General features: G+C 43.4%; 1 protein-coding gene across 1 annotated transcript; it reads right to left on the bottom strand.

Annotated features, from left to right (window-relative positions):
* Nucleotides 1-617: 617 nt before the first annotated feature.
* On the bottom strand, nt 618-27,644 carry LOC124615776 (solute carrier family 35 member B1 homolog). The gene is made up of 4 exons (XM_047143875.1): nt 27,187-27,644; nt 26,478-26,629; nt 1,639-1,779; nt 618-1,535 (listed from the first exon to the last, which is right to left on the bottom strand). The coding sequence occupies exons 1-4, from the start codon at nt 27,526-27,528 to the stop codon at nt 1,196-1,198; spliced, it is 975 nt and encodes a 324-aa protein (XP_046999831.1). The 5' UTR covers nt 27,529-27,644; the 3' UTR covers nt 618-1,195.

Raw genomic sequence — 27,644 nt, forward strand, 5'->3', positions numbered from 1 at the left:
TTGATTAGACCTGAGTTTCCCTGTGCTGTACACCGAGTTGTGTGTCTGTCCCTGAACACCCTCTTTAGCTTGTAGATTTCTTTACAGGGTGGAGTTCTGGAAGCTGCGTATGCAAAATTAGCCCATCAATTACGTCGATAGAGGTAAGCTCTTTTAATTATGACGTGTCTTTCTCACGCCCTCTCAGGACATGACAACTGTTCAGGGTGACAATTTTACTTTCTTAAAAAAATAGTATAAGAAAATGTGTGTAACTCAACATGAATCAAACATAAATGTCAATATTGTCAGTAATTAGTGTAAAGTACCACCTGAACACCCCCCCCCCCCTGCCCCCCCCCCCCCCCCACACACACACACACACACACAAACACACACACACACAAAATGAAAACAGCACAGATAAAAAAAAGTTACCAAAAGTCAAGAATTAAGCCAAGAGATTTTAACATCTAAGGGACTAAGGGCTAAAGTAGTAAGTCTGACTGGTACCAAAATCCAAAACAGGTACAAAAGATGATACTAAATGAGTGTTTTACACACTTTTACAAGGCAAAAAAAGGATAACAGGGTAATACATTTCATAAATTTCAAATTTTTCTGCAGTTTATTTTTTGTAAAATAAATTAAATGGTTATTCCTAGTGTACAATTTTTCTTAATGTTTCTATTTTCATGCATGGTATATGTATAATATTTTTTCAGCACACAAGTAAATATGAAGTTCCTTTATGCCTGGGATGAGAAACCATAAAAATAATGACAAACTGCAGAAAAATTGCCTGTAGTAATAACATAAAACCTATTTTGATTCTTTCACATACGTTGGCACATACATAAGGATGTGTAATTTGCCAAATAGTTAAATATCGCAAGTCACTGATATCAAATTCAAACATAAATTTCACACACATTCATAAATTGTGCCATTTACAGCTAACATATACAAAATGAACAAGGTCATCTATTTGATTGACACATTCATAATCATGTTGTAAGATATTCATATAAACACGCATTTCATTTCATTGGTGTAAAACACCTAGGATACTTTGACAGAATGGTTTTCTGCTAATGTGAGAGTAAGATGTGACTGTATTTGTTATAGGTTTCAGATTATCAGTACATTTTACATATCACATTAGTAAAAGTTATTCTGAGGATGCACAGCACCTCGCCATGGGTAACCCAGGACGCTACGTTTTACGTGGTGCTGGTGACTTCCCATACATTGCATCTAATGTTAAACCAGTAAACACAAGAATGGCTGCAAGCCACTGACGTGGCCACACAAGACGATTCCCAAAAAATAACACAGATGCCAAAACCGTGAAAAATTTTCGAGTTGTCGTTGCTACAGAGCAGGCTAGTGGGCCAAATTCAGTAACAGTTAGAAAGATGAAGAGCTGACCAAGGGCAGAAGAAAGTGCCAATGTGGCCAAATGCGATGCAGCTGCTGGATGACGTTGGCAAAACTGCAAAGCAGCCAGCCCGTCACCAGTTAGCAACACAGCTACACTCAGGAACATTGTTGACCTGGAATTGAAGGTTAATGATAACAACATGAGAATGTGAAATGTTTGATTACAAAATCCATTACATCCAATACAACAGTTTACAATTAATTCTGATTTCATACCACAGGTTCATTCCACGCATCATGTGCCCTGACTTTGTTCCATGCTCAGCTGCCATTCGCTCTTGTGCTGCTGCCGTAAGCCCATCCATTGTCAATGACAACAGTAACAGCACCTCTCCTAGCCCTCCACCTTCACTCTGGCTACAAAAGAGAAAAACCAATAGAATTAAGTCACACTACTGTAGAGCGAAATATGTGGAAAACTGTTACTGAATATTTATATTACGTTGAACTACAGCTGGTGTTAATTAATGAGATCTTTCTATTAACATTCCCCAGAACAGTAATAAGAACAGTTAATCATCCACAACATCCTAATTAGTAACATATTAAATATATTTGGAATATGGGGTGTAGCTTCATATCCCTCAGTCACATTAAACGAGATTTAACTTTACCAGCATATAAACAGCTGATAGTGTTGTGTGTAAAGTTGGACAAATGCTTAGCTTGTGGGATTAGATAAAAACAGCAGCTGAGTGGTATAAGAATAAAAACAGTAGTTTTTTAATGGTCACTTTTCTGCTTATAAAGTAGTCTAAAATTGAGTGCATAGGCTTCTATGGCCAGTTGTTCAAATGGATTATATTCAAAATTATCTAAATGTAATTCCTATAAATTATCATCAATGTGGGTAGAGTAACACTGGTCATAAGTGGTTTTTAGTACACTTTAGAAAAGTACCCTCTAGAGGTCACTTCTGTCAATTCGTATAAAGGATGTTTGATGTATGTCACAAGTGCCATTTCTGGCATTGCATGAGAACTAATACACTTGTAGATAGGCTCCAATCATTGTAAAGGCACTCTGGCCCACTGACTGGACAACGTGTCAGGTGGTGTATCAGAGTTAAAACAAAATAAACTAAAAGAGTTTGGAGCGGTCATCAAATGAATCCAGAAAAGTCACTGTGCCATTTAGCACTTCAGACTGGTGTGTTGCTAGCACAGACTTACAGAGCTGTAAACAGATTCAAACCTTACTGTAGATGTGAAATGTTTATGTTAATCTCTATGCCATGTAACATACCTCTGTCTTTTGTTATTGTACTAAAATGTGTGTGTCTTGTTGTTGCAATCACATTGAGAGTAAGCTTTATATTGTGCCCTTTTTTTCTTGAACTTTCTGCAATAGGTTATGGGCCCAGATGCAGATCAAGAAAAAACTGGGTACCATAATTTTGTATTTTGTGACACCAAAAATGCATTAGCATGTGTTGTGGAATACATGTAGTTCATATCGTGTATATGTGAACAATTGCTGCACATTCTCGTGTAGAATCTTTGCAGCTGCAAATTTGTACTTTGCGACACCAGAAACGCATTAGCATATGTTGTGGGACATGTGTAGTTCATATTGAGTATATGTTCTCATGTGGAATTTTTTGCAGCTGTTAATTTGCACTTTTTTACATGTATTTTCATGGTATTAAGAAACTATGTGGTTCTGGAAGCTGGACCACACGGAAGTCTACAGTACAAATATTATTATGTCCATCAGACCATGCATATGAAATGAATATTGGCGATGTAGCAAGACCAGCAGGTTTACCAATGGATGTGACATCAGCATAAAAAGATGCATTTCATGTTGACCTAAAAACATGGGACACAGCTGATCGTGTAGAGTGTCACATAATTGTCAGTACTGTCAAAGCAAAAGTCATGGCACTACTGATTGCATGTGAAAGTGTGCGAGATATGTGGGACATGCTACATGCCGTGTTTCAACAGAAAACAAAGCGAGCTGGACATTCTGTTCAATTAGAATTCTTCAATTTTCAGATGAGTTCAAGTGGTAACATGGTGACACATCTTGCATTATTTGAAAGTTTGGTTCTTCAAATGCAGCAGCTCACTGTGAAACCTGATGAGTTATCATTAGTGGTGTGATTACCTGACACACTGCCTAACAGTTATGAAAGTCTGCGACAGTCATGCTAGGCGAGATCTAAAGATCAACAGACACTAAAACGCTTACTGGCTGTATTAACATCTGATGAAAGACGTCATGCTTATCAGAGGGAGGAATGGGATGAGCTAGTTGCATTGTTCACTACCAAAGCAAACATCCAAGAAACAAAAAATGCAGAGAACACAACTGACAAGAATGTTATTTCACCAAATAAATATGAAAAGTCGACAAACAAAAGGAAGGTGAAATTTTTTTGCGGTGAATTTGATCATATAAAAAAGTGTCCAAATGTCAAACACAAACAAAAAACTCCATAATCAAAGTAAAACTGAACTACCTGGCTTTCATTGGTACAGTAATGAGTGAAGAATTGGATGACAACTTGTGGATCACTGATTGTGGAGCTACTAATGACATGGCCAAGAAAATTGAGTTGTAGACATCATTTATTAAGTTTGCAAAACCACAGCAGATGTGCATGGACAATGATTCGACTATGAACACATTACGAAATGGGACTATTTATTTAAAGCTTTTGCTGATGGAGAACCGAAGTTATGCCACATCGATATTGTTCTGTATACTCCAGGAGGGCAAAGAAATCTTTTTTATGTATCATAGATAACACAGACAAGGTATTAGAGTTTTATTCACTGGAAGACAAGCCTGAGTTTTGGAACAATGGCATTTAAAAACATGTGGCATACACAGTGCCAACTTACTGAAGATGTTGATTTGTTTGACAAAACAAATAAATCCTTTTACTCCTGAGGTATATCTTACATCAAAGGAATCTCTGCAAATGGTATGAACGCTTTGGTCATCAGAACAAAGGCCATGTCTAACAATTCCTGAAGTAATGTGGTGCTGAAGTGAAGACTTTTGGGGAATAATTTTGTGAGGTATGGGTTACGGGGAAGCAGCATAGGAGCAGTTTTCAGTCACAACAGCAGTATGCCACGCAAATGGAGAAGTGATTCATGCTGCTTTGTGTGGACCTGTTGTTGTTGTGGTCTTCAGTCCTGAGACTGGTTTGATGCAGCTCTCCATGCTACTCTATCCTGTGCAAGCTTTTTCATCTCCCAGTACCTACTGCAACCTACATCCTTCTGAATCTGCTTAGTGTATTCATCTCTTGGTCTCCCTCTACGATTTTTACCCTCCACGCTGCCCTCCAATACTAAATTGGTGATCCCTTGATGCCTCAGAACATGTCCTACCAACCGATCCCTTCTTCTGGTCAAGTTGTGCCACAAACTTCTCTTCTCCCCAATCCTATTCAATACTTCCTCATTAGTTATGTGATCTACCCATCTAATCTTCAGCATTCTTCTGTAGCACCACATTTCGAAAGCTTCTATTCTCTTCTTGTCCAAATTATTTATCGTCCATGTTTCACTTCCATACATGGCTACACTCCATACGAATACTTTCAGAAATGACTTCCTGACACTTAAATCAATACTGGATGTTAACAAATTTCTCTTCTTCAGAAACGCTTTCCTTGCCATTGCCAGCCTACATTTTATATCCTCTCTACTTCGACCATCATCAGTTATTTTGCTCCCCAAATAGCAAAACTCCTTTACTACTTTAAGTGCCTCATTTCCTAATCTAATTCCCTCAGCATCACCCGACTTAATTAGACTACATTCCATTATCCTTGTTTTGCTTTTGTTGATGTTCATCTTATATCCTCCTTTCAAGACACTGTCCATTCCATTCAACTGCTCTTCCAAGTCCTTTGCTGTCTCTGACAGAATTACAATGTCATCGGCGAACCTCAAAGTTTTTATTTCTTCTCCATGAATTTTAATACCTACCCCGAATTTTTCTTTTGTTTCCTTTACTGCTTGCTCAATATACAGATTGAACAACATCGGGGAGAGGCTACAACCCTGTCTTACTCCCTTCCCAACCACTGCTTCCCTTTCATGTCCCTCGACTCTTATAACTGCCATCTGGTTTCTGTACAAATTGTAAATAGCCTTTCGCTCCCTGTATTTTACCCCTGCCACCTTCAGAATTTGAAAGAGAGTATTCCAGTCAACATTGTCAAAAGCTTTGTGTGGACCTATGGAGTGCAAATCATTGGGAGAAGCTGAATATTTTCTCTGATTTACTTGTGATTTGTCAAGATTATGAACAGTATATTGTCTCAGGCAGAAGTTTCAGACTACAGAGAAGACTGCAGAAATGGTGAGCATTGTAAATAATAATTTTTGAGTTCAACTACCAAAACCATTTCTACGTGATAGCGGATGAGAATCCAATAATAATGAAATTAAAGATTTGACAAAATTCAATGGTATACAACTAACCATCACAAATCCTTACAATCCAGGGCAGAACGGATGTGCTGTGCTTACCAACAAAAATGTTGTGGAACTAGCTCAAACCACGTTGCTAGCTCAGGATCTGCCTAAGTTTTTGGGGACAGAAGCAGTAAACACGGCTGTTTGTGTGTTAAAGAGGACTACGACAAGTCATGTGAATGGAGTACACCCTAAAAGGTATTCACTGAAAAGACAATAAGAAAATACAGCTAAATAAACTCCAGTTTTTTTTTTTGGGGGGGGGGGGGGGGGAAGTGTTTTTTTTTCGTATTTTGAGGGAAAAGCGAAAGAAGTGTGATCCAAAAGGAAGGCACTGATGGCTTTTGAGTGTGGGTTGAATCAGAAAAACAGATTATTTGTTTTTGAGCCCGAGAAAACTGGAAGGGCAATGTTATTACTCTCACGTAAAACTGGCAATGAAGAATCAACAAGTCATCATGAAGGTGATGCAAGTTTGTTTAAAGAAACTAAGAAGCAAGTTCTAGTGAAAGAGAATTGAAGAAGTGGCAACAACTGAAGGAACCAGAGCATCTCACTGAAATGATGCTGGCTGAAATAAATGAGCCTATGAATTCTCCAGTGGCTATTATTCAGTACACCATGAACACTGGAGAAGAGCAGTGGAGAAAGAAAAATGCTACATGGACTTTGGAACCTTGCCATCAGATCATAAGCCCATTACAAACTGTTGGGTTTATAGAATTAAGCGTACAGCTGACTACAAAGCAAGACTGGTTGTTCATGGATTTGTTCAACAAGGAAGCATTGACTATACTGAAACATTTAGTCCTGTTGCTTGATATGATACAATTAGAGCAATGTTTAGTATTGATCTTAGTAAGCAGCTGCAATTGGCACAGTTTGATGTAAAATACGCTAGGAAATTAGTGATGAGACTGAGTGTGTGTACAAGGTTCATTTAAGTTTATATGGATGAAAACAGATACCGAGGTGGTGGAACCAGTGGTTCATGGATGTCCTGATGAATCTTGTGGAAAGTAAGGCAAATCTGTACCTGTTCTATCAAGAAGATTATAACAACAAGTTACTGGTAGTTCTGTATGTCACTTATAGATTAATACTTGCAAGTAAGCAGAGAGACACTGAACTTTTCCTTAGGAAAATTCAAGATGAGTTTAAGATTACTGTTCAGCTAGTGAGATTATTCTTAAATATTAATATTATATGTCATAAGACTGAATCAATAGAGATTAATCAAGAAAGTTATGCTACTAAAGACATTCTTTGACAGTTTAACAGGAGAGAGGCAAATCCTGTGTCACCTCCAGTTGAGCATGTCTACAGCCAGTTGAGTCGAACAAGGGTAGACCAACTAATGCTCCATATCAAGAAGCAGTTGGCTGCCTTAGGCATTTATCTGTTGGTATAAGGCCCAATATAGCATTTATGGTGAGCTGTGTGTCAAAATTTTTAAAGAATACTCAAGAAAATCATGGTCTTTGATAAAAACAATTATAAATTATATGATTCAGTATCATGGGGTATAAAGTATATCTCATGCAAATGGAAGACTGGAGATATATACTGATGCTGATTATTCCAGTAACGCAGCAACTATATCCTCAGTTAGCAGAGTGACTGCAGTATTTTGTGGAGTAGTAGTTACCTGGGCTACCAACACACGAAAATTATATGACCGTCAACAAATGAGTCAGAAAATGTGGCTGTCAGTGAATCGGTAAGAGAAGGAATATGGATATCAAAGCTATATTAAGAAATGTCATCACTGGAGAGTGCTCCTGTTGTTCTTGTTAGTAACTGGTCAAAAATCCTGAATTTCATACGAAATCAAAGCATACTGATGTTCGCATGCACTACATATGTTAGAAAATTCGGGGAGGCTAGCTAGCCATTGAGCATGTACAGGGCAATAAGCAAGCTGTAGATATTCTCACCAAACCAGTGGCACATGTCTAGCTTCTCCCCTCCCTCTCCCACTCCCTCAGATATGTGTAGCAGCATTTATATGGGTGCATGATCTCATGATCTCGCAGAACAATCAATGGTTTTTTTTTTTTTTGGGGGGGGGGGGGGGAGGGGGGGGTTTAAGGGCGCTCAACTACTGAGGTCATTAGCGCCCAGTCACAATTGTTAGAGCACATAGAATCTAGTAAAACTCAAGGGGAGGTGGGGGACACCAGAAAGTCCTTACAAAGATGCAGATAAAATAAGTAAAAGAGTTAGATGTCTTTGGACAAGCCAGTCAAAGTTATAAAACGAAGAACACGAGCAGCTGCTCGAGCATCATCAGCTAAAATATCTGGTAAAGTAGATGGCAGGGACAGGACAACACGAGATTGACTAAAGCGGGGACACGACAATAAAACATGGCGCACTGTTAATGCTTGACCACAAGGGCACTGCGGGGCTGGGTCACCGGAGAGCAGGTAGCAGTGGCTAAACCGGCAATGCCCAATCCGCAACCTGGTCAGAAGGACCTCTTCCCGCCGAGATGGTCGGGAGGAGGTTGTCCAAGCACTTGTGAACGGTTTTACTGCCCGGAGCTTGTTTCCTTGAAGGGATGACCAAGTATCCCACTACAACGACACAAGCCTCTTGCAAACAACCCCACTAACGTGAGATGACGGGACACAATGGGAGGCTGGCCAAGGCAGCAGGACTGCAGCCTTGGCTGCAGCATCAGCAGCCTCATTCCCAGGCACTCCTACATGTCCGGGAACCCACAGAAAGCTGACAGGAGAGCCATCATCAGCGAAAGAATGGAGGGACTGCTGGATCCGTTGCACCAAGGGATGGACCGGATAGGGAGCTCCAAGGCTCTGAAGAGCACTGAGTGAATCAGAGCAGAGCATGGCGGTGGCGGCGGGCATACTGAACGGCCTGATGGAGAGCTAAAAGCTCGCCGTAAAGCTGGAACATTGGTCGAGGAGCCGGTATTTAAAGGTGACGGCCCCGACGACAAAGGCACAGCCAACACCATCGTCAGTTTTGGAGCCATCGGTGTAAATAAAGGTGTGACCGGCAAGTCGAGCACGAAGTTCAACAAACCGTGAGCAATACACTGCAGCTGGAGTACCCTCCTTCGGGAGCGAGCTGAGGTCGAGATAAATATGAACCGGAGCCTGGAGCCAAGGTGGTGTCGGGCTCTCACCCTCTCTGAAGGCGGTAGGGAGGGCAAAATCCAATTGTCGAAGCAGGCGATGGAAGCGGACTCCAGGGGGCAGCAGGGCAGACACATACAACCCGTACTGACGGTCGAGAGAATCGGCGAAGGAGGACTGATAAGAGGGGTGGTCGGGCATTGACAACAGCCGGCAGGCATACCGACACAGCAGTACATCGCGCCGGTAGGTCAATGGTAATTCGGCAGCTTCAGCATAAAGACTCTCGATGGGACTAGTGTAGAAGGCTCCAGTCGCAAGACGTAACCCCCGATGGTGGATGGAGTTGAGACGGCGTAAGAGGGATGGCCGAGCAGACGAGTAGACGAAGCTCCCATAATCCAGCTTCGATCGGACTATGGACCGATACAAGCGAAGCAGGACAGTGCGATCTGCTCCCCAAGATGAACCACTAAGAACTCTGAGGATATTAAGGGAACGTGTACAACGGGCAGCCAAATAAGAGACGTGCGGAGACCAACAAAGTTTCCTGTCCAATGTGAGCCCTAGAAACTTAGTTGTTTCCATGAATGGGAGAACAATGGGACCGAGATGTAAGGATGGCGGAAGGAACGCTTTATATCGCCAAAAGTTGATACAAACCGTCTTCTCTTCAGAGAACCGGAAGCCATTTGCCACGCTCCATGAGTATAGGCTGTCTAGACAACGCTGAAGGCAGTGCTCCAGGAGGCATGTTCTCTGGGCACTGCAGTAGATCGCGAAGTCATCGACAAAGAGAGAGCCTGAGACATTAGGTGGAATGCAATCCATAATTGGATTGATTGCGATGGCAAAAAGGGCTACGCTCAAGACAGAACCCTGAGGCACTCCGTTCTCCTGGAGGAAGACGTCGGACAATACGGAACCCACACGTACCCTAAACTTTCGATCTGTTAAAAAGGAATCAATAAAAAGGGGCAGGCGACCGCGTAGACCCCACCTGTGCATAGTGCGGAGGATACCTCCTCTCCAACAGGTATCATAAGCCTTCTCCAAATCAAAGAACACAGCAACCGTTTGACGCTTTCGCAAAAAGTTGTTCATGATGAATGTCGACAAGGTAACAAGGTGGTCAACAGCGGAGCGGTGGTGACGAAAGCCGCATTGGACATTGGTAAGTAGCTGTCGAGATTCAAGAATCCAGACTAACCGAGCATTAACCATGCGCTCCATCACCTTACAGACACAGCTTGTAAGAGAAATGGGGTGGTAACTAGAAGGACGGTGTCTATCCTTCCCGGGTTTGGGTATAGGAACAACGACGGCGTCACACCAACGCATGGGGACCTGACCTTCGGTCCAGACGCGATTGTAGGTACGAAGAAGGAAGCTTTTGCCCGCCGGAGAAAGGTGTGCCAGCATCTGAACGTGAATGGCATCTGGCCCCGGAGCAGAGGACCGGGACAGTGCAAGCGCACGTTCGAGTTCCCACATAGTAAAGGGGGCATTATAAGTTTCCAGATTCAGCGAGTGGAAGGAAGGTCGCCGAGCCTCTTCTGCCTCTTTCCTGGGAAGGAAGGCAGGGTGGTAATGGGCGGAGCTTGAAACCTCCGCGAAAAAGCGGCCGAAGGCATTGGAGACAGCCACAGGATCAACAAGGACCTCATTACTTGAGGTCAGGCCAGGTACCGAGGAGTGGGCCTTAATGCCCGACAGCCGGCGCAGGCCACCCCAACGACAGAAGAGGGAGTAAAATTGTTAAAGGAGCTGGTGAAAGAGGCCCAACAAGTTTTTTTGCTGTCTCTGATGACTCTACGGCGTTGTGCTCGGAGTCGTTTGTATCCAATACAATTCGCCAACGTAGGATGGCGGCGAAAGGTGCGTAAAGCACGTCGTCGAGCACGGATAGCGTCTCTACAAGCCTCATTCCACCAGGGGACGGAAACGCGATGTGAAGAAGAGGTAGTATGAGGAATGGAACGTTCGGCAGCATTGATGATAACAGCCGTGAGGTATTCGACCTGACTATCACAACTGAGAAAATCGTGGTCCGGAAAGGTGCCAGGGAGGAGTAAAGTCCCCAGTCAGCTTTCGGTATGTTCCAGCTCGAAGGACGTGGGGATGGGGTGTGGTGCAGGAGACGAACGACACAGGGGAAGTGGTCGCTCGAATAGGTGTCAGAAAGGACATACCACTCGAACCGACGGGCAAAAGTGGTAGAACAGATCGAAAGGTCCAAGTGGGAGTAGGTATGAGTAGAGTCCGAGAGGAAAGGTGGGGCGCCAGTATTGAGGCAGACAAGATTGAGATGGTTGAAGACATCTACCAAGAGGGAGCCTCTTTGACAGGATGCAGAAGAGCCCCAAAGGGGCTGATGGGCATTGAAGTCGCCAAACAATAAAAACGGCGGAGGAAGCTGAACAATCGGGTGCATCATGTCAGCCCGACTAACTGCGGATGACGATGGAGTGTAGACGGTACAAACTGAAAAAGTAAAAGCAGAAAGAGTAATACGGACAGCTATTGCTTGGAGTGGGGTGGTCAATGGGATGGGATGGTAATAGACATCGTCCCGAATGAGCAACACGACCCCACCATGAGCTGGAATACCATCCACAGGGGTGAGGTCATACCGCTCCGAGGTATAGTGGGTACAGGCAATACGGTCAGTTGGGCGCAACTTGGTTTCCTGGAGACCAAGGACGAGCGGACAGTGCAGGCGGAGGAGCAGTTGTAATTCCTCCCAATTAGATCGAATACCTCGTATGTTCCAATGTAACAAGGCCATCGCTAGTCAGAAAAAAGGGGGGAACGAGACGGGGGAAGAGCTGGTCACCTCGACGGCCACGGATGGCCAGGTTTCGAGGGAACAACGCTACAACCGGTGGGAGGCGGATCCTGTTCCATCGAGTCGTCGCCAGCTGCGGCCGCTGTCCCGGGTTGCGTAGGAGGGGCAGCATCATTTGCCGACGAGAGGCCAGCTGAGCGCCTGGCAGCAGAGCGTCCCGCCGAAACTGAGGACGGCCGGGAGCAGCGACTCACGGATGGAGCGTCAGAGAGGGGTGGAGAGGGGGATAGAGACTTCTTCTTGGAGGCCTTCTTGGAAGTCCGAGGAGGCACAGGGATGGTGGGCTGGACATGAAGAAGGTCCTCACGCGCGGATTCGGTTTTGGAACGCCGGACCTCGGAAGCCGGGGTCCGGAACGTTTCCCCGATGGACGCCTGAGAAGAGGATCGCTTCTCAGGCGGCGGGGGGGGCGGGGGTAGTGTGGCCCCTGGGGCAGAGGGGCAGAGGGGGCGGGGGAGGAGGATTTGGAAGGGACGGATTTGGGATGGGGAAGGCATATACCCCGGATGGGGGGAGGAGGTGGAGGGGGGACAGGATAGGGCTGAGGATACTGTGGAAGGAGTGGACACGACTGAGGCAAACGAAGTGGTCAACATCACGGGATGGAGGCGGTCATACTTCTTCCTGGCCTCAGAAAAAGAGAGACGATCCAAAGTTTTGAGTTCTTGCATCTTCTTCTCCTTCTGATACGCGGGGCAGTCTAAAGATCTAGATGAGTGGATGCCAGGGCAATTAACGCACCGAGGTGGTGGGGTGCATGTATGTTCCTCACGAAGAGGACATCCACAATTGCCACAAAGGGGCTCAGCCTCACACCGTGACGACATGTGCCCAAAGCGCAAACACCGAAAGCAGCGCATAGGAGGCGGGACATAAGGTCGCACATCACACCGGTAGCACATCACCTTTACTTTCTCTGGGAGAATGTCCCCCTCAAAGGCGAGGATAAAGGCCCCGGTGTCGATGCGACGGTCTTTGGGGCCACGCTGGACTCGCCGGACAAAATGCACGCCTCAGCGCTCCAAGTTGGCCCTGAACTCCTCATCAGATTGCAGCAGGAGGTCCCGATGAAAAATAACCCCGTGCGTCCTATTCAGTGCCAGATGCGGGACAATGGATACTGGGATGTCCCCTAGTCGGTCGCACGCCTGGAGCGCCGCCGACTGTGTGGCGGAGGCGGTCTTTATAAGAACGGACCCCGAACGCATTTTACTGAGAGCCTTGATTTCCCCGAAGATGTCCTCGATGTGCTGGACAAAGAACATGGGCTTGGAGGTGGCGAACGTCCCCCCATCGGTCCAAGAACAGACTAAATAGCGGGGGAAGTACTTCGCCCCAAGCCAGCGGGCCTGTCCTTCCTCCCAGGGAGTGGCCAAGGGGGAAAGGGCAGGAAAACCAGAACCAGAGACAGTACCTTTCTTTTTAAAAGACTCGGCCGCAGAGCGACCTGATACATGTTAACGTTTCATCTGCGAAACGTCCGCCCCGATACCACCCACTCCTACCAGGGGCTCTCCCCACGGGCGCCACCCAGCCTCAGCAAGGGCCACCTGGCAGGATGACCGTTGCCGGGAGTCCCGATGCCCCAAGGAGACGGGCATCTACTCCTTGGCCGAAGTGGGGAGGGTGCAGCTCAGGTATCCCCCCACCACAACGGGCTAGCTACCGTGCTGGATTTCGGGTGCCATGGAAGGTCCATCATGATCGTAGGTGCAGATGGGGACGCACTATGGGCGTAACTTGTGCAACCCATCAGGCGTTTAGGCCCAATTTGAGGAATAGTGGGTGTGGTTACAACGCCGTTACAATGCTGAGTGCCAAGGTCTTGGTGCACTGAGGACCAGTGATACACCACGTAAGGCATCCTTTCCCAAAAGGCTCGTACTTCTGTAGAATTTTGAAAAATGGAGGTCAAACCCCAAGGGGGACCATTACATGGAAGGCCGAAACGGTTGAAACTCCTTTTAGTCGCCTCTTACGACAGGCAGGAATACCTCGGGCCTATTCTTACCCCGGACCCGCAGGGGGGAGGGGGGGAGGGGGGGGGGGCAATCAATGGTGGACTTCTGAAAATCCTCGCCAGTTAGTACCTGGCAAAGTGAACTGAAAAACAAGACAAGGTGTCAGCATCACCAATTGTGTACATCTGAGAAGTGTTGAATGGACACAGTAACAGGGTACATTGCAGTATTCTTTCAAGTGGAGTGCTGTCATGTGCTACACATCTGTACACAACACTGAATGAAAAGACTATTTAGAATAACAACAGAAGCAGGGAAACAGGACAGACAGCTTGGAACGTAGGAGATGAGATACTGGCAAAGATAAAGCTGTGAGAACAGATTCTGGGTCATGCTTGGGTAGCTCAGTTGTTGGAGTAATTGCCAACAAAAGGCAAAGGTCCTGGGTTCAAGTCCTGGTCCTGGTCCAGCACACAGTTACTGCTACAAAGTTTCAGGACATACAGTACATTCCACCTTTGCTGCTCGTGGTACTTTGGTCACAGTATCAGTAAAAGTACATTCTTCAGTAATATTGTCAACTGATTTTATTCTTCAGGACTACTATAAATGATTCATTCATTTCAAAGCTCTAGTATTACATATACAAATGTGATTGATGCATGAACGGAACCGCCAAATCACCGATTTTCCATGTTCTACGAGTTCCCTTCTGGTCACACAACACACATCCCAGCAATAATAAAGTTCATTCTATATCTTATGTACCAACATCCTGTCTATGGTCACCACAGAAGCAGTGATGTGGTCTCTGGGCTGTTTCAGCCAGTAGGGATATGTAAACATAGCCCACATAGGACGGCCTGGTGGGCCAAGAGAACAGAGCCATATCATCTTCTTCATTATGCTCAATCAACAATGCAGAAGGTTGTTGTTTAGGTGACAAAAAACAACTATGCTCCAATGAGGTGATGCCTCATCTAGTTCCAAGAGGAAATTCTTGTAACCAGCAGTCAGTTGTGGAAGCAACCACAACTTATCATGGGAAGAGGTACATGTTGCAGCCCTCTCACAAAAGAAAAACAGCCCATATTGCACAGAAAACATTAAGCTTCAGTGAATATCGCTTTTGCCCCACATTCTAGCATTGTAGCAAATAACATTTCCAGATACACTGAAGAGCCAAAGAAACTGGTACACCTGCCTAATATCTTGTACAGCACACACAAGCACGCTAAAGTGCCACAACACAACTTGGCATGGACTCTACTAATGTCTGAAGTAGTGCTGGAGGGTACTGACACTATGAATCATCATGCGGGGCTGTCCATAAGTTCGTAAGAGTATGAGGGGATGGAGATCTCTTCAGAACAGCACATTGCAAGGCATCCCAGATGTGCTCAATAATGTTCATGTGTGGGGAGTTTAGTGACCAGTGGAAGTGTCTAAACTTAGAGGAGTGTTTCTGGAGCCACTCTGTAGCAATTCTGGTCATGTGGGGTGTCACACTGTCCTGCTGGAACTTCCCAAGACCATCAGAATGCACAATGGACGTGAATGGATGCAGGTGATCAGACAGGATGCTTACGTACGTGTAACCTGTCCGTGTTGTATCTCGGCACATCAAGGGTCCTATATCACTCCAACTGCACAAGCCCCACACCATTACAGAGCTTCCACCAGCGTGAACAGTCCACTGCTGAAATGCAGGGTCCATGGCTTCATGAGGTTGTCTCCATACCCGTTCATGTCCATCCGCTTGATACCATTTGAAATGAGACTAATCCAACCAGACAACATGTTTTCAGTCATCATCAGTCCATTGTCGGTGTTGACAGGCCCAGGCGAGGCATAAAGCTTTGCATCATGCAGTCATCAAGGATACACGAGTGGGCCTTTGTCTCCGAAAGCCCATATCAATGATGTTGTGGTGAATCGTTTGCATGCTGACACTTGATGATGGCCCAGCATTGAAATCTGCAGCAATTTGTGGAATGGTTGCACTTCTGTCACATTGAACAATTCTCTTCAGTCGTCTTCGGTCCAGTTCTTGCAGGATCTTTTTCCGGCTGCAGCGATGTCTGAGATTTGATGTTTTATTGGATTCCTGATATTCATGGTACACTCATTAAATGGTCAATGGGAAAATCCCCACTTCATCGTTACCTCAAAGATGTTGTGTACCATCGCATGTGTGCAGACCGTAACACTACATTCGAACTCACTCAAATCTTGATAATCTGCCATTGTAGCAGCAATAACCAACCTATCAACTGCACCAGACACTTGTTGTCTTATATAGGCATTGCCAAACGCAGTGCCATATTCTGCTTGTTTACATCTCTCTGTATTTTGAATATGCATGCCTGTACCAGTTTCTTTGGGGCTTCAGTATATATGATTTAGCTCTAGACAGTACGGCAGCAGTATGACAGGAACAGTCTTCTTGCAGAATTTTGTCAGTGAAATAAAAAGGAGAAGACTGCTGCTCCTTAATTAATGGCAAAATATAAGATTCCCTTGTGTCTAAGTATTTTAAAATTTTCTTCTATATATTTCTATGTGATGGTCTAACGATTTGCCTCTATAGTCACATAAGAACCTACATGCACCACAAGAAAATGACAGCACTTTTGTTTTAGCATTACTCCTCGCAAACTGACTTTGTCAACATTTATTGACAATGTAATGCCTATGAATCCACATTTTGTATAATTAAGCACTGGCTGCTTTAATTCTGTTGCATGTTTTTGTCAAAAAATGCTGGAGTATGCCCTTTTTGCAAAGTGTCTTCTTGTTTGCACATGATGGCCAAATTATTTTGGCACCTTTTAAAACCAAACCCTACATACACAAAGGTGAAAGAAATCATGGGATACCTCCTAATATCGTGTCGGGCTTCCTTTTTCCCAGTGTAGTGTAGCAACTCGACGTGGCATGGACTCAACAAGTTGTTGGAAGTTTTTTGCAGAAACACTGAACAATGTTGCCTCTATAGCCATCCATAATTATGGAAGTGTTGGCAGCGCAGTATTTTATGCACGAACTGACCTCTCGATTATGCCCTATGAATCCAGAATGAGATTTTCACTCTACAGCGGAGTGTGCGCTGATATGAAACTTCCTGACAGATTAAAACTGCGTGCCGGACTGAGACTCGAACTCGGGACCTTTGCCTTTCGCGGTCAAGTGCTCTACCAACTGAGCTACCCAAGCACGACTCACGCCCCGTCCTCACAGCTTTACTTCTGCCAGTACCTCACCTCCTACCTTCCAAACTTTACAGAAGCTCTCCTGCGAACCTTGCAGAACTAGCACTCCTGAAAGAAAAGATATTGCGGAGACACGGCTTAGCCACAGCCTGGGGGATGTTTCCAGAATGAGATTTTCACTCTGCAGCGGAGTACAACTCAAAAACAACTGCAACAAAAAAGATCCTCTGCAACATAATCGTAAAGCAACCCCCCCTTCCCACCCACCCATCTAAATCCACAATCATTACCCACAACCTGCCCCCCCCACCCCCCACAAACACACACACATATACCAAACCCCTCAACTAACCACCCTTGGCCTGTACATCTTACTCATTCCCATAAAAAAAAACGTGAATAATACAATAATCCCCAGGGACGCTCTTCTGCCAGTGATACTCATCTAAATGAGATTGCGGGTTAGAAGAGCGCCTCTTCCCCCTCCCTGTGACTGATTTAACCACCTCCCAAAACCCCTCTATTGTATTAGTACATGCTCTAGTTTTGTAGTTTTTAAACTTTAAACTATGGTTTACAACTAAATGATCATAACCCCTCTTCCCCGAACCCCTGTATCTGTATGACGAAAAAGCATCTGACACTACAGTACTCCCCTCCTCTATATACTCTTCAATTAACCCCACCAATTCCCTCTTAGTACACCCCTCCAAAACCCTGAAAACACAATCAGCATACCCACTCCCCAAAATAAAAGCCCCCCCCCCCCCCCCCACACCCATAAACCAAGCGGAGACTTCCCCTCTCATGCTTCCTCTTCTCAAACTGCAATTCGTCTATCTCAACCACCATCCCCAGCCCACCCAACTTATCCCTATACTCCACATACTAAGAACACACTTCCCTACAAAGCGAAAACACCGTCCTCTCACTCACTCCAGTCCCATGCACACAAAAACTGATAGAGGACCTATAAAAAAAATAGTAAGTCATCAAAACAATCTCTCTCATGGCCAACCTACATTTCTCGGAGTAGGTACCACGTCTAATAGAGCACCAAATGTTTTCCTTTTGACACCACCACACGTACCTGTCCCTGGTCCGGGACGGCGGAACTTACGCCACCTCATATTTTCTCTGCAGGCACTACATTTGACAATCTCTGCTATCAATCCAAACATCTGGAGAAACTTAATCAATGACATCATGTCCTCCACCATCTCTGCTCGCAACCTCGCACTACTGAACTTCATAGTCACATCCATACATAACAAAAGAAGTCACACAAAAAATTAAATGTCTTACCACACCACAAACAGCAAACCAATAACACCTGCCAAAAAAACTGATAGATAACTCACTCAAACCAATTTCAATCCTTCAGTTACAGACACTGCCAACCAAAGCTCAAATGAACCCAATGCACCACATAACACTTAGGCCAAGCACTTACAAACCACCAGAGGGCACCATCAACCAAAACAAGACGACATCTACAAACACAACCAACTCATAAACTAAACTGCGCACCCTAATAATGTCACACACCACAACATCCTTTTGTCACGGATCAAAGCAGACAGGTGGGTTCAGAAGCCTCCATTGACCCAAATCAGCAGCCATTTGACTAGTGTATGTGCTGACACTGACACTTCATCTAGTACATACTGTGTTTAGGCACTGCTAATTGCAGCTTGGTGTCATTTGCCTGAAGTCCTGTAGCCTTTTATTGCTTGCACTTTTGACAATCTCTGGTTCTGGACTTTACTGGTTCTGTTCCCCAAACATACTTTCTCTTTGCTCATGACGACTTGCCAATGTCTCAGGTATTCTTTTTCCTGTTCAAGGGACTTGTATATTTTTCTGTATTTAATCCAATAAATTCTTATGGTAAGGAAAGACGCCCCTAACCATATAGAGATGCTGAGTGACAGATAGGCAGAACAAAAAGACTCTCACAATTAAAGCTTTCGGCCATTAAGGCCTTTGTCAACAAAACACACAAGCACACACACACACACACACACACGACTGCAGGCTCATGCATCTGAAACCACACTGCGAGCAGCAGCACCAGTGCATGATGGGAGTGGCGACTGGGTGGGGGTGAGGAGGAGGCTGGGGCAGGGAGGGGAAAGGATAGTATCGTGGGGGTGGCGGACAGTGAAGTGCTGCAGGTTAGGGGCGGGAGGTGGGGAGAAGTAGTGGAGAAGGAGAGAGCCTTTGACAGGATAGGTGATGTTAGTGACCAGTTTGGAGTAGGTGGTGCTGGGAGGATGTATGGGATAGGTCTTGCATCTATGTCTATTACAGGGGTATGAGCCATGAGGTAAGGGATGGTGCAAGGAAGGATGAGTATATTGCGTTGGGTCAGTGGACGGTGGAATACCACTGTGGGAGGGATGGGAAGGATAGTGGGCACGACTTTTCTCATTTCAGGGCATGATGAGAGGTAATCAGAACCCTGGCGGAGAATGTAATTCAGTTGCTCCAGTCCTGAGTGACACTGAGTTATGAGGGGAACGCTCCTCTGTGGCTGGACGGTGATACATTAGGGGGTGGTGGGAGACTGGAAAGATAAGGCATGGGAGATTTGTTTTTGTACAAGGTTGGAAGGATAATTACGGTCAGTGAAGGCTTCAGTGAGACCCTCGGTATATTTCGAGAGGGACTGCTGGTCACTGCAGATGCGACTAACATGGGTGGCTAGGCTTAACGGAAGTGACTTCTTGGTGTGGAATGGGTGGCAGCTGTTGAAGTGGAGGTATTGCCGGTAGTTAGTAAGTTTGATATGGATGGGAGTACTGATGTAGCCATCTTTGAGGTGGGAGTCAACATCTGGGAAGGTGGCTTGTTGGGTTGAGTAGGACAGGTGAAGAATATGAGAGAGAAGTTGTTGAGGTTCTGGAGAAATGTGGATAGGTGTCCTCACTTCTATCCAGATAGCAAAGATGTCATCAACGAATCAGGTGAGCAGTCTAGGATTCTTGCTTTTTAGGAAGCATTCCTCTAGATGGCCCATGAATAGGTTGGCATAGAATGGTGCCATGCAGGTGCCCAAAGCTGTACCACGGACTGGTTTATAGGTACAACCACTGTGCTGCGTTCTTTGTAGGCACAACAATCAAAAAGCTGTCTGTCCGCATGAATGGCCACCAACAAACTGTAGCCAAGAAACAGGTGGATCACCCTGTAGCTTAACATGCTGCCAAATATGATAACCTTCATTTCAATGACTGATTCACGGCCTGTGCCGTATAGATCCTTCCCACCAACACCAGCTTTCCTGAATTGCGCAGGTGGGAACTTTCCTTACAATACATCCTACATACCCATAACCCTCCTGGCCTCCCTCAACCTTCATCAGTCACTGTCCTCACCCATCCAGCCTCTTCCCTGTTCTCATTCTAGCACTACACAGCCGTCATTTTACCACCATGCCCAGTCTTTTTATTTCTCTCGTTTTCCACTACTTCCTCCCCCCCCATCCCTGCCCTCCATCTAACCCGCAGCACTTCACTGTCCGCCACCACCACGATACTTTCTTTCCCCTCTCCCTGTCTCAGCCTCTTCTTTCCCCCACCCAGTTGCCATTCCCATCATGCACTGGTGCTGCTGCTCGCAGTGTGGTTTCAGTTGCCTGAGACTGCAGTCACATGCGCGCGCGCGTGTGTGTGTATGTGTGTGTGTGTTTGAGCCTTAATGGCCAAAAGCTTTAATTGTGAGAGTCTTTTTGTTGTGCCTATCTGTGACTCAGCATCTCCGCTATATGGTTAGTGGCAACTTTCTTTCTCATTATATGGTTACATTGCATCCTGCATTTTCCTTTGTTTAATTCAATAAATTACTTTGTGATTATAGCTCAACATTCAACACATACACATTATACTTTTGTCACACTTCAGACATAGATATTATATGAATACATTTGCTGCAGTGGGGATAGCTGAATCGATTTTAAATCTAAGGTACTCACAGCTGGCACTGACAGCTTGACCTTATTATCAGCCTAGCCTGAATTTCTTAGCAGATGACACTCAATTTACAACATTGGCTGTTTTTGTGTATGAAAACATATGTGACACCTGGAGTTAACAACACAAGAAACGAAACTCAGTACAGTGATGACAGCACAGAGTGGCAACAATAATGTCAGTTTAGACTGAACTATAATCTTGGCTTAGGTAGGTAGTGACCAGAAACAGATTAATATTGATCCTAAGCCATGCACTGCCTTGCAACTTTTGCTGATTCTAATATTCCCATTTCTCACCACACCAATTGTCTTCCTGGCATGCACAATTAGTACATACAATATAAACAATCTACTTCTACTATGAACTGACATCTGTTTACTGTACAGGGATGTCTTTTCTTTGACTGGTGTGAAGAAGCTGTTCACATGTTGTCCAACAATGTTTGACATGAAACATCCAAAAGACTTGCTGACTAAAAGTAAACAATCAAAGCTCAGTCACTCACTCAAACATTGTGTTCACAAATTTCATCAAAAAAAATCTCCAGGGATGCAGAACAAGTCAGGGCTATACATTAACAGGCAGAAGCAGCCACTATGGGCGATTTCTGTAAAGTAACCAATAGCTTTCAAAAACGTTTAACTTTCCCAGCATATAAGGAGAAAAACTCACTCAAAGAAAAAAAGGGGCACTGTCCTTCCTTTTACACTAGCCAGTAATTGTTTTTAATCATTGCTTTGTACTAAGTATTTCTGTAAATTTACTGATTTCAGAGAATATAGTGTAACAGATTAAAAAAATTCTTTAGCATGAATGTTAATGTTAACCAGAATTTACATCCCCCAAGTCTAAATATTCTAGTGGATTATAGGAATGGCCATGGGATTTTTAAAATTAGTTTTTGAATGTCTTGAGATTTCGTGTTCCCTGCCCGATGTGTACTGGCAACCTATGTGTTTGACCAGAATTACAACCTCATTCTGGGCTCTAAGCAGGGCTACAACATACGGAAAATGCTTCTACTTGTAGCACAGTGGTTGGGAATTTAATAGTTTTTCTTAAATTTATTGCTATTACCAACCAGAAATATCAAAAAGCTGTAAGTATAATGGCACCTGTGTGTAAGAGACCCAACATTACAATGTCACAAATTTCCAGCAAACCGGTTGCAAATAGAATTTAAAATTCTTTAATTATATTCTAACTAAAGTTCAGTCTTGATCACAACACTTATGTCTCAATAACATAGGTGACCGGTTTTGGTTATTTTTATATAACCATCTTAAGACCCATGGCTTCCTTAGAGGATGGTAGGCGGAGCTCTCCTCAGCTGCTACGAAGTCAACTGATCAGACTTTGTAGCAGCTGAGGAGAGCTCCACCTACCATCCTCGAAGGAAGCCACGGGTCTGAAGATGGTTATATAAATATAACCGAAACCGATCACCTATGTCATTGAGACAAAAGTGTTGTGATCAAGACTGAACTTTAGTTAGAATATAATACTCTATTGATCACTGTTTCCAAAAATGTTTACCAAAATTCTTTAACTAGTTTTCAACACCAACTAGGGGTGCCTCCTTCAGAAGAAACTGTTGCCTTACATGTGGTTAAAAGGAAATTTGAGTGACATCACTCTAGTTAAAACATTAAAACCACAATTAAAACATTTTCCACCTGAATACATAGTAGGTATAGTCAAAAATTTAAAACAATATGTAGATATGGCACTAAGGGCACTACAGTGGTATAGGACACGAGTGAGTAACAGTGACAGAATTTTGAATTCTATTTGCAACCGGTTGGCTGGAAATATGTGACACTGTAATCAATTACGGTTGCTGATCACAGCCATGTTCAAAACATTAAGACTCAACATTACTGAAGAGGCTTCTGCAGTATGGTTAACTATCACCTTTAGTAAAATAAATACTTTTTTGATATTAGCTGCAAGGGTCTGAATGGACATACCACATGGCTATTCTAAGTGAAGAAATGCAAAGTGTGTTAGGAATCTCACCTGCAGATCAACACAAGCAGACACATTTCTATGTGGACATTGAGCAGAACTCATCTTTTTGTCAACAAAGTGCTCGACCTACCTCAGCTTATCAATCTGGGTGCCTAGTAATTTTAGAGACAATTTTTCATTTAGTGTGTGCCTCTTTTCTCTATGTCTGGAACCCTTCAAGTCATTTTGATTTGCTCGAAATTCCATAATGAGTTTTTGTAAGATTAAGACTATTTGCTGTGAAGCAGTTGTAAGCCTGTTCCCACAAATGCCCTGGCTGTGTCTAACACATATGTATTTGGGTCCTTTGGTGTTATTGCATTTTTATTTTATTATTTTATGATCTACACCAGGGGTAATCAACTACTGAGGAATCACACTGCCTTAAGATAATGGAAAAGGTCATAGAAAAAAGATTGCGGAAAACTCTAGAACATCAATTAGAGGAACAACAGCATGGACCAGAAGTAATACGGGAACAATAGATCTCATTTTCTCCTTCTGTCAGTTAATGGAGCAATATTGGGAAAAAGGAAAGGACTAGATAGTAGTATTCGTGGATTTGGAAAAAGCATATGACAGTGTACCAAGGGATAAAATATGGGAATGCTTGAGAAAACATCATGTTCCTGATTCATTAATTAAAAAAGTCCAGATGCTGTATGATGGTTGTGAGAGCAGTCTACAAGTAGGAGGTGGAAGATCAAAATGGTTTAAGACAAAGAGAGGTGTTCAGCAAGGCAGTTCGCTCTTCCCTTTACTCTTCATTACACTTATGGACACAATTATGAAAGAAATCGAGAAAGAAGAAAATGAAGATCTCACTGATTTTGTTTTTGCTGATGACATTGCCATTTGGGGAGAGACATAAATGGAGGTTTAGAGGAGGCTAGATTACTGGAACACAAAATTTAATAAATTCAAGTTAACTGTGAGTAAGAATAAGACAGTGGCTATGAAGAAGAGCAGGACACCCACACTTTGTAATGTCATACTCGAGGGGGAGAATGCGTGAAAAGCTTCAATTATCTGGGTTGCATCACATCATGTGATGGAAGTTCCAAACTAGAAGTCTTAAACAGAATAACAAAAGGATCTAGCTTCTTCCACCAAGTATGAAATCTAATCTGGGACAAGAAAGTCTCTCTAAGAGACAAATAGACCATGTATAAAACTTATCTCCTGCCAATTATGATGTATAGTCTAGCGGCCTGTGTCATAAATAAGAGAAAAGAGAGTCAAATACAAGAATGTGAAATGAAGTTCCTCAGGTCAGCTCTGCAAAAAACTAGGAGAGACAAAGTCAGGAATGATTATGTAAGGAGAGACCTGCAGGTGACATTGACTACAGAGGAGAGGGTGAGGGCTCTGAGACTGGAGTGGTTTGGTCATGTAAAATGAATGCACCGGCTCTGACTCTACGCCAGTATCTGGAGATGGAGGTACCAGGAAGGAGACCAATTGGGAGGTGTAGAAAGAGATGGATAGACCAAGTTAAGGAAGATATCAAGAGGAGAGGAGTAACATGGGATGTAGTGGAGAGGGAAAAGCTATACCAGGACAGAAACCAATGGAGGCATATCGTTCACCAAGTTCCTACTCAGCTTGCATGAAAGAAATCCTGATGATGATGAGTTCCATCACCAAAGAGCCTGGATAAAATTCTTTTCTAGGCAGAAAAAATATTTTGTAATGCAAAGTGAGCAGTTTTTAAAAGGTTATTGTTATGGAGATGGTTCAATATGCTAAGCTACCACCCCAAACATAAAGAGAGAGAGAGAGAGAGAGAGAGAGAGAGAGTCAAGGACTTAAGGCCTATAGGTCACTTGGTTATCTCCAGTTTTCTAAATCAGTATTAGTACTGCATATTTCAATCTTTTAATCAACTAATCACAAAGATAGCTCATGAGAACAATATCAAATCAGAATAAGAGTAGGGCCTACAGCATTTTGGCTGAGATACCATCACAACCAGAAGAAACCAGCTGATTTGGCAAAACAGATTTTATCACTGCTACCGTCATCAAGCAGATGAATGCCATTTGTTTCATGCCTAATAATCCTCCAAATTGCTTTTAATTTGTTCTTCAAATTTTTATTTATAATGCACTGTTGGGGCTTTTTTTATGGCACGGTGGACTACTTCAATATTGCTTGTACTCTGCCTTTAAGTTTTGATCAGAGCTACCTGCGTAAAATAAAATCTCTCTCCTCATGGCACAGATTCCTTTGATACCATATGTTACTCACCTTTTATTTCAGCTTTTACTGGGATTGTTCTTAATCCACTTGTAAAGAAAAACTGGATTAATACTGTTATAAGATACATACTGAAGGCTGTAATACAGCCATTCTGCTTTGACCATAATGAGTGGAGGCTGTGATGACAGACTGATCTGTAGCATAGCTTGGAAGAGTATAGTTTGGTTGCAAACTAGCCAAATCAGTGAATATGCCACAACAACAAGCTATCTTCAGAAAATAAAGGCTGTAGTGGCAGATGATCTACAGCATAGGCTGATGTCTAGGTTAGGTTGGAAAGTGATAACTTAGTTGCGAGGTGGCATAGGTCGTGTCACAAAAATTAACTTTTTTTATGATGCTTGTAGCGCTTTATCTGTAGCATAGCACAAGTCTACATTAGAATGAAGGTGACAGTTTGGTTGTTAGTTAGCAAAACCAATAAAAGTCACACTGTGGACTCACCACACCCTGAATTTTTTTGTAGTTTATTTGTGCAAGTGCAATACATAACTAATATGCAGCAAAATACTCATCACAGATTTGTACATAGATCTTTACTGAACTGATCTTACAGTTTTAGTCTTCATTGCAAAAACTGTATTAAACATGATGAGGGCATTTAATATGATGTGAACATGGACATCAAGTTACATGACATTCAAGCGCATTACCACAACCTTTATTTTGTATTACAGTAGTATTTGTTGGCTTCACCACCGCTCAACCTAGTATCTATCACTTTCCAGTCCTACCTAGACCTTGTGTTACTAAAGAGAACTATCTGTCACCACAACGAAGATTTCAGTGAGGGGAGGGGGTTCCACTGTCACACTATTGCTGCAAAGCAATGAATGTGCAATGACAATCTTAATCTCATTATTTAAAAAAAAAAAAAAAACACACACACAACTCACAACCATTCCTAAATGCCACAGACACTCTCCTGCAGACGCAGCACATTTGGAAAGAAAAAAAAAAAGATATTATGAAAATGTGGTTAAGTCATGGTTACCAGACTGATTGCATAATTTCAGTCTGTAGTTCTGTGTGCACTTTTTGAAACTTCCTAGCAGACTACAGCTGAGTGCTGGGCAGTGACTAGAACCTCGCCTTGGTCAGCATTGCTCACACAAGGCAACATTCTGTGTTTAAGCCTCAGCTAAGTGCAGTTTTAATCTGCCACAAAGTTTCAAATATTATTTTCCTGCTAATACATAAAGGACTTCAGATACTGTATTTGTTATTTTGACTCACCTACTCTTTGCTGCACTGTCTTTGTACATGAAAGCCGCAACACCAATGACAATCAACAACACAAATAAATATTTACGTGGTGGATATGTCTTCCTTCCCAGCAACACACCAAGAACCATTACAGGAATGGGTTTTCCTGATTTTCCAACGACCTGTGATGAATAAAAATAACGTTAAACTGCTGGATAATGGGTGAATACTCATAGGCAAGTCACTATGAGAGAATTGCATACAAATCAAGTTAACTTTTACCAACAAAAAGCTTCTCATTAGATTATGATCAAGAACTGACCCCTGGCTAATAATAGCGGAATAGTTAATCGAACAAAAGTTATGTACAGGAGCAGCGTACTCATTACTTTACAGAAATTGAAAACGTCGTAAACGGATGAAAATGAATAGGCAATGCATCATAGTAACGCAATACTTGGCAAAAGTATTTCCTGTGGAAATATGTTATATGCCAATGTGGACTCTCCAATGTAGGCCTACTCCCTAAGACCTACACACAAAATCCTACTCCTACAGCGATATAATGTAATCAAGGGCTCTGTGGCATCATAATGATTCTCTTAAAAAGAGTAAGACTACAAATTACTAGCGTCACGAACAGCCACATATTAACAATATGGGATCTGTCACGACATATGGCACTTCTGGCAAGTAAACTCAGTCAAGCAATACATGAAGTAATTGTGTGATTACATACCTGTGTCGGGTAGTTAACCCACTGCAATGCCATATTGCTGCAAACCATTGCTAGTAAATATGTCAAAGCACTGCAGGCGTAATATATCGTCCGGGTATGGTCTTCTCCCTGGTTTTTCATTATTGTTGCCAGTAAAATGTTGGCAAAGCCATAATTCACAACACACTGCACGAAAACGAGCGACAAGGCAAAGGTGAACTTTTCTTTTTCGTCGCCTTCACCGTAAGTTCCTCTAGTAATTTTTTCCTGTATAATACCATAGTAAAAATAACACACGAAAATCCCTAAAGAATATAAAATAAGCTTTGTGTTCCTATTGAGTCCCAGGCTAAAGATCGTCATTTCTAGCTGTTGATGTCCACTGCCCCAACAGCACCGTCGTATCAACAATAAACATTCCCACCAAAACAACTTTCACAGCAGACACTCATTTCACTCCCACGAACCCACGTCACATT

This window comes from Schistocerca americana, chromosome 5 (genome assembly GCF_021461395.2).
Source record: "Schistocerca americana isolate TAMUIC-IGC-003095 chromosome 5, iqSchAmer2.1, whole genome shotgun sequence".
Classification (NCBI taxonomy): Eukaryota; Metazoa; Arthropoda; class Insecta; order Orthoptera; family Acrididae; genus Schistocerca; species Schistocerca americana.

Coding starts and splice junctions, on each gene's coding strand:
- LOC124615776 (XM_047143875.1), bottom strand. CDS start 27,528: ATGACGATCTTTAGCCTGGGACTCAATAGGAACACAAAGCTTATTTTA. Junction 1,780..26,477: donor GACAGTGCAGCAAAGAGTAG/GTGAGTCAAAAT, acceptor TCTCTTTTGTAG/CCAGAGTGAAGGTGGAGGGC. Junction 1,536..1,638: donor ATGCGTGGAATGAACCTGTG/GTATGAAATCAG, acceptor CTTCAATTCCAG/GTCAACAATGTTCCTGAGTG.